This window comes from Priapulus caudatus, unplaced genomic scaffold (assembly GCF_000485595.1).
Source record: "Priapulus caudatus unplaced genomic scaffold, Priapulus_caudatus-5.0.1 Scaffold245, whole genome shotgun sequence".
Classification (NCBI taxonomy): domain Eukaryota; kingdom Metazoa; phylum Priapulida; class Priapulimorpha; order Priapulimorphida; family Priapulidae; genus Priapulus; species Priapulus caudatus.
Window position 1 is genome coordinate 81,711 of NW_014577306.1, and position 8,415 is coordinate 90,125.

The window sequence follows — 8,415 nt, forward strand, 5'->3', positions numbered from 1 at the left end:
AGCAAGATATTAGATGAGATACAGGTACATTAATATAGCAGAGAATATCATACCATGTTTCATGATTTCTGACATTGTATCAAAGTTCAACTTTGCATCATATGGGATCATAAAGACATCTTCAATCTTGGTCATAATCTGAAAGTCAATAATTAGTGAGTACAAATACAACTTCAGTATGCGAAATACAAGTGTAAACACAAGAAGTTCATTAACATACTAATGTTATTGCAAATTAGTACACATTTTCCTGAGTTTGTTAGACCTGCAAAAATAATACCATAAAAAGGTAAAAAATTATGCCTGAACAGCACTTGTTGTTTAAATATCTTTGGATTCTGGAGAACGAAACTAAACATGGGTGAATGGAAGAATGATGAGATGATTATACTGGGAAGCACTCATGGAATAACTTGGTAATATAAATGAAAGTGTCAATGACACTATAGCCACCTTGTGTCACAGTTGTGTGTGATAGAAGAGGGAGATGATATTTAAAATTTGGTAAGCGTTTCATTTATGACGGACCGAAATGTGATCAAATGTCCTTACTACCCGTTTTATACGATAAATAGAAATTTCAGTGTTTTATTTCAGGGTTCGTTCTGATGCGAAATCTGGGCGAGAGATGGTGCTACTCCTAAATGATCGCCATTTTGGTTTTCGATTATCGCGCAAATAAAAGCAATAAACTGTTCCAGTCAAATTACTGTAACAAAGAATCTAAAACACAATATTACACGTAGGTATGATTAGGTAGGTAGGTAGGTAAATTTAACAAAATCGAATGAATCTAGATGGCCATTTTTATTTTTGCCAAAAAGTGAGCGTGGCTCGAAAGTAGGTCGACTGGTGTGCTCTAAAATAGGACGTTCAAATCTCTCCCATAAGAGTAACAACTGTATGCAATTTGAAACATGTGGGTCAAACGGTTCTCGAGTTATCGGTGACCGTAGGCAGACAAAAGATTCCCATCCCTGGATAGGGTGCCAGCCAGTCAAAGGCAATTTACGTCATGTAACAGGTGAACTTATTTTGGGGCAGAATTTTCATATTTCATTTGTGAAAATTTCAAAAATGCAGGTGCAAGTTTGCTATTTATTTGCTGTTTTTGCCCTGTAACAGCACAAACTCAGCACACTTTTTATGCTGGGGTAACCGGTAATATGTCTGCTAAAAGGTGGGGCCTAATTTGTCGACATCTAATATTGTATTAATATTTCGATTTTATTTGAGAGATCATAATTTTAAAGTCAGTACTTCATATATTTTCAGGACCATTGTGGTACTTGTCGGTATTGCTTGCGTGACAGCAAAAGCCTACAGTAATGCTGACATGTAATAAAACATTCGTACATCATTACTTTCACCAATATATGCAACAATTGAAATTTCTTTGTTGTTAGTTACTTGTTGACGTCACACGATTCCTGCATCTTGCAAGAAAAAGTTACAAACTGGTCTCTGGTCTCTACATTTCATAATAAAACTTGCATAAATTAATAGATATGGAGTACCAGTCTATAACCACTTATGTCAGAGAATCAGAGGCGCCTTAGTCAGAATTAGATGCACTTGTGTTTGTGGCATTATTTACACAGCAATAGTTACAATATTATTCAGGCATGTTATATGCTATTTCATATACTATAAATAACAGCATAAATCCTTAGTAATTTTCAGGTTTCTATAAAAAGAAGCCTATCCACTAATAGGTGAGACTATGTGCATGTTTTCAGATTTTGGATGCATTCGAGAAATGATTACATTAAGTCGTTATCTATCATACCTTTTTTAAACTCATCCAACATGAGTGCAAGGCTCGTATCGCCAAACACGTTTGCGATTGGATGCTGATAAAACTTGCAGACGGTCTGCAGTGGAGTGTTGTCGTCGGGATCAACAAAAGCCAGATCCTTGATGTTCAAAATTGCAACAATGTTCGTCCGATCTCCATCATAAATAGGTACACGGGTGTAGCCTGAAGTACAAGCAAACACAGTTTATACACACTCGGCAGATCACTGTGACACGTCATCTACTATAGTACCATATATGCTACCGCCCTCAATACCAAAACCAACTAGAAAGGGCAGTTGTCGCCAACTACATGTATCCCCCGTGATCTCCCCAAGATGTGTAAGTAGACTATGTTTGGTCACGCTAGGTCAATTAGGGGTCGAGTTATAGAGCGGAAGGGAAAGTGTCTGAAGGTCAAATAAAGGTCGTAGTGACCTGGTTTTGGTACGCTGCGCACCTTCTCCCCAAGATGTGTAAGTAGACTATGTTTGGTCACGCTAGGTCAATTAGGGGTCGAGTTATAGAGCGGAAGGGAAAGTGTCTGCGGCGGCGGCGGCGGGACAGACATGAAACGATAGTATCCCCGCCGACTTCGCCGCGGGGGATACAATTATACGACGTTTAGCAACTTGCTTCGTGATTTGATTACTTGTTGAAGTGTCTACACAACAAGTGCATATGTACCGGTACCTAAGTACATAACACAACATATTATCTCGCATGATATGTAAGATATATAGTAAAAGTGTCTGATAAGCGTGCTGGATAAAGTGAACTCGCACTGCACGTCGCTCTACTTCAACCAGTTGCCAATATACCATTCTTACTCTTCTTTACATTAGAGTTATTAGTTGACAGCAACATATCCAGAAATACCTTGCTGATGATGTGAATCAAACGCCTGTCTATTACACTGTGATGCAACAGCGTATATAAGACAATAATCATTATATTTCAAGAGTGAAATTCGTGAGAAAGATTCGACTATTGTTTGTGAGAATACTGAGAGTGCAGTGAATGTACACCGATGAACAGTCCCAATCATTCTCATATTTACTTGACTGTTCTATAGCTTACCAGTACACCTTGCATAACACCAAGTGTATACAGTACAGCAAACATGTCTAAGAATACTCGTACATCATTATTTTCGCCAATATGTGCACTGATTTGCATTTTGAAGTAGATTTGCTTACATAGGTCAACATCAATACCACGTGATTATCACGTCTCATGGATCCCATCATCCAAATCCCATCATGGATCCCATCACCCGGATTCAATAATGGATCCTATCATCTGGATCCAATCATGGATCCCATCATCTGGATACAATCATGGATCCCATCATCTGGATCCAATCATGGATCCCATCATCTCAATCCCATCATGGATCCCATCATCTGGATCCAATCATGGATCTCATGATGGATCCCATCAACCGGATCCCATCATGGATGCCATCCTCCGGATCCCATTACAGATCCCATCATGGATGTTATCATCCGGATCCAATCATAGATCGGATCCCATCATCCACACCCTGTCTCTACACCATGTTTCCTTTCTCTAAATGTTCAGATAGGCAGGGATGGGAATGACAATTTGTGTTTTCAGCTGAAAATAGCCGGGGTCCAGCGGGCGGGACACGCACGCACGCACGTGTACATGCACACGCACGCACGCAGCACGCACGTGTACGTGCACTACATAAACAGCGCTTTCTATCAGAACATGTGGTCATTCATCTGTAAATGTCAAGCAGCACGCTTCGCTTCTGCCAACCACACTACATAACAAATACACGTGACCCGATCTATGACGTCACGTGAAACGTCGCTATACACTTTCGAATGTCTACGATGCACTGTTGAGATTTTTTCCCCTTTTTTTTCTTTTCCCGATTTTTTCTCTTTTTCCGATTTTTTCCCTTTTTTTTTAATCAAAACTGGACTCGGACTTGGACTCGGACTCGGACTCGGGTGGCGCGGACTCGGACTCGGCCTCGGGGGGTGCGGACTCGACTACAACACTGATACATACATATCAATACACCACAGGATTCCTGACTTCGAATTACCACAAGCTAATAATCTAACACAACATCATAAAAACCACATTCTTCAACAATCTTGATTAACATATTCATCATTGATCTCAGCGGCTTTCTATGCTACTACTCTCGCTTCAAACCACAGTGATTAACCTATTTCTAATCATAGCCACAGAAACCAGCGTCTCTGAACATACAAAGTACATAATCAAGCTATTACACGACTAGATAACATTAATACACCTTAATCATATTTACCTTTATATTCTCCACATATCGCAACAAAACGCCAATTACTCCCGCGACACCCGAAACCTTGCTGTCCTTTGTCTAAGAAAAGCCCCGCTTCTTTAATTGAAATCAACAGCAATGCCTTCTACTGGAGAAAATCCTAAAGAAATCTTAACTACAATCCATAGAGGATTGTATTCATATGAAACATACAAACATTACATTATGCGACTGCTATCGCAAAAACAACAACATTATATTAGTATAGTGATCCCCATTTTATCGAGCCTCGGATCACTTATACGACGTACGTCCTTAGAAAACAATCCTTACGCATGTTATTTCACTCAGATAAACGGGACAGGACCTCAGTTAAACAAGATATTTCTTACAGAACCAATTTTCTGCTGTAAAGATCACCGACAATAACCCCTAATAAAGTGTAAAATGTAAATCCATAGCACATTGTTCGATGAAATAAGCTCGAATTTTAAAAAGCAAAATTTATAAGCAATACCAGTTATATAACTGGAAAGGGCAGTTGTTGCCAACTACATGTATCCCCCGTGATCTAGTATGAATGAAATATCTTTGTAAAGACGTAGAAGGTAGGTAAAGTTAAATAAGTCACAAAGACAAAGGTTTGTTACACAACTCATCTGCCTGAGATGTGCAAGTATGTTAAAATTGGTTGCCTTAGAGGTTTTGATACGCGACACACCTTCTCCCCAAGAATAGGCAGACACTGAAAAGCATAGTGAAACTGCTAAAAATTTACCTAATTTGCATAATTTTTAAGAAATATCAAAACCCCTGTGATATGTTTTGGGGCCAGTACTTATTCATTCACATACCAAAAATGAGTAAAATCTGTTGAACCTGAACTGACTTATGGCCATTTCCATTTTTGCCAAAAAGTGGGCGTGGCTCAAAAGTAGGTCGACTGGCGTGCTCCAAAATAGGACGTTCAAATGCCTCCCATAGGAGTAACAACTGTATGCAATTTGAAACATGTGGGTCAAACGGGTCTCAAGTTATCGTTGACCGTAGCTAAATGTTGATGAACAGATGGACGTACGACGAACGACACCCCATGGCAATAGGCAATAGCTCATCTTGACGATGTCAATGTGAGCTAAAAATGGGAAGGGTTACAAATATGAAGTTAGTTCCAAGAGATTAGAAGAGACAGCAGAAAATATCGAGAGAATGAGTGATAGCATGTAAAAAGAAAAATTAAAGAGACTGAGAATATCAGATCTACAACGAGAGAGAGAGAGCGAGAAAGAGGGAGAGGAGAGGAGGAGGGGAAGGGGAAGGGGAAGGGGGGAGGGAGAGAAAAAGAGACAGTCAGAAAGATGGCATTAAAGGTAGAATGAGAGGAGAAGAAAGAAAGGGAAGGAAAATGGCGAGGGAGCGAAAAGACAATAGAACAAGCGAGGAAGAAGAGTATGGAACTTGGAAGGATAACCAAGTAGACATAAGTAGACATGAAAATGATAGAGGCGCAGAGATGCCACAGGCTACACGTACGTCTTTCACTGTCTTTGTTGTCAAGTGCAGTGCACCAGATATTATTCTAACTTCCTCATTCTCTATGTCATGATGCTCATGAGTTACTTTTAACAACTCAAGCAATTTTGTTCGGTTGTATACGACTCCTATCTCGTCTCCAAGCAGCACATCCAATAACTTGCTGATTGGATATGATAGGGGGCCTGTAAGCACCATAAACGCCTTAGTCAACCACAGAGTGTGGGCGCCAACAGCCAGGCCGTGTCGACAGCATATAGCTTGTGGAACAATTTCGCCAAATATTACGATGGCAAATGTTGAGCCAATAACGGCTATGAGACCAGAAGTCAAATCATCGAGCAAAATCGTCAGTGTGGAGTTCACGAGAACATTTCCAAGAAGGAGTGTGCAGAGAAGATAGTTCCCATTTGCTCGCACTGGGCGAATTTTCTTCGCATATTGCTTCTCTGTCTCCGAGCCACAATTCTCCACTATAGCCAGCTCAGTTTTATCGAGGGCCATCAACCCAAGATTTAGTCCACTGAACATCCCAGACAACCCCAAGAGCACTATCAAAACAATGATCTGGACTGGCACAGGCAACAGTGTCGTCTCGGCATATGCCGGTTTCAACTTGAAAACTATCCATGGATCACTGCCTTGATGAATCCAACGAACATAAACACTTTCCGTTCCATTTTTATCTGGAACAATCTGCACTTCTCTGACGCAAACGTAGATTACAGCATCTAATGAAAATCTGTGACGCTCTAGCTTTACTCGAGCTACAGCGGACGTGTCTGTTAATGTACTCGTGTTGAATGAGAACGCACTAGTTCGACTCAAATCATCGCAACCACTGTTTCTCTCCTTTCCCGTAGCCGTAAAACTTATGCTCGTGTTTTCACTGAAGCCGTCGCCGATAAAGCGCAGATCTATCCAGTTGTCTACCTCGATCACTAACATTCCATCAATAACTTCACTCCTCTCCGTGCTTTCTGCACGAACTCCGCGAATAACAGCACCGTTTACAGCTAAATTCTGTGATTTTACGCATACAAAATAAACGTTCATTAGCAGGACAAAACATTTACAGAACACAACACGAGCCGCCATATTCCTTGCATTGGTTTATGGGTAATTCGATCAAATGAACAGCAAGCTTATCTGCAAACTGCATGCTACTAGTACTATCACTGGCTACTATGCGTTACTTTACTTCGTACACTCAGGAAACGTAGATTGAGCCCATGAGCGAGAGCGCCATCTGTCGTGAAGTTTGGCTTATCTGATGCAAGGAGCTAAATATAACTGTTATATTTAGCTCCTTGATCTGATGTAGCGCCGAACCGCGTTAGTAGCGCGTGTGCTCTAGCTGTACACGCATGCGAGTCGTATATAAGCAATAGGGCTAATAACACATAATTATGTATTATTATACATAATATTGTATATTATTAGCTCTTCATATAATAACAGTTGTTACATACAGATTAGTGGTACGCGCATACGCGTAAAGATGCAGAGATTGGCATATATAAGCTACGTCTACACGACGAACCTTAACTCGAGTTAAGCGTCTACACGGGGCCTTAACTCGAGTTAGCGTTAACTCGAGTTACCTTAACTCGCGTTAAGGCCCGTGTAAACGCCCCTCCCTTCCCCCGAATATGAGCATTGCCTAGAGTGCCCGCGTAATCACGCTAAGGAGCCCCGCTGAGTCTGCATCACTCTCACACTCGCTCCGAACAGCCATAGATCAGCGATCAGCTAGAGAGAGAATATCAGCTAGCTAGAGAGAGAATAGCTTAACCTCCACGAGTTAGCTTAACCTCCACGATAGGCGGCAGCACTAGTACGACGTACGTACACACGCACGCACGCGTACTTGCACACGCACGCACACACTCATGCACACACGCACGCACGTGTACGTGCACACGCACGCACGTGCACGTGCACACGCATGCACGCACGCCTACGTGCACATGCACACGCGCGCACGCACGCACGCACGCACGCACGCACGAACGTGTACCTGCACAGGCGCGCACGCACGCACGTTTATGTGCACATGCACGCACGAACGCATGCACGCACGTGTACGTGCACACGCACGCACGCACGCACACATGCACGCACATGTACGCACTCACGCATGCACGCACGTGCACACGTACCTGCGCACGCGCGCACGCACGCACGTGTACTTGCACACGCACGCACACACTCATGCACGCACGTGTACGTGCACATGCACGCACGCACACATGCACGCACATGTACGCACTCGTGCACGCATGCACGCACGCACGAACGCACGTGTACGTACGCACGCACGAACGCACGTGTACGTACGCACGCACGCACGCACGCATGCACGCACGCACGTATACGTGCACACGCACGCACGCATGCATAATAAATCGGCAATAATCGCTATCGGGTGTTGTCGTGTAGACGCTGCATAATCGCTAACTCGAGTTAAGGTTCGTCGTATAGACGCTACATAATCGCTAACTCGAGTTAGCTTAACTCGAGTTAAGGTTCGTCGTGTAGACGCTACATAATCGCTAACTCGAGTTAGCTTAACTCGAGTTAAGGTTCGTCGTGTAGACGAGGCTTATAATGTAGCACTAAAATACGAAGTTCAATTTTGTTTTTTCAATTTTTAATTCAAGATTTTAGATAAATACCAGCGATAAATACACAAAAATTTGACAAGCTCACATATTTATATTGTATATTGATCATTGTATATTTATATGTGTGTTCTGCTTGCTTATAGGCTACATGTCTAACCCTAAGACGATTAG

General features: G+C 42.1%; 1 protein-coding gene across 1 annotated transcript in view; it reads right to left on the reverse strand.

Annotated features, from left to right (window-relative positions):
• Positions 1 to 6,721, reverse strand: part of LOC106807959 (metal transporter CNNM4-like) — a 19,763-nt gene extending 13,042 nt beyond the window's left edge. Inside the window, exons 1-4 of the mRNA XM_014810485.1 lie at positions 5,618 to 6,721; positions 2,677 to 2,680; positions 2,485 to 2,490; positions 1,790 to 1,981 (exon numbers count right to left, since the gene is read on the reverse strand). Coding sequence (XP_014665971.1) covers positions 1,790 to 1,981; positions 2,485 to 2,490; positions 2,677 to 2,680; positions 5,618 to 6,715 — 1,300 coding nt within the window. The 5' untranslated portion in view covers positions 6,716 to 6,721. The remainder of the gene's footprint in view (positions 1 to 1,789; positions 1,982 to 2,484; positions 2,491 to 2,676; positions 2,681 to 5,617) is intronic.
• Between the last annotated feature and the right edge of the window lie 1,694 nt (positions 6,722 to 8,415).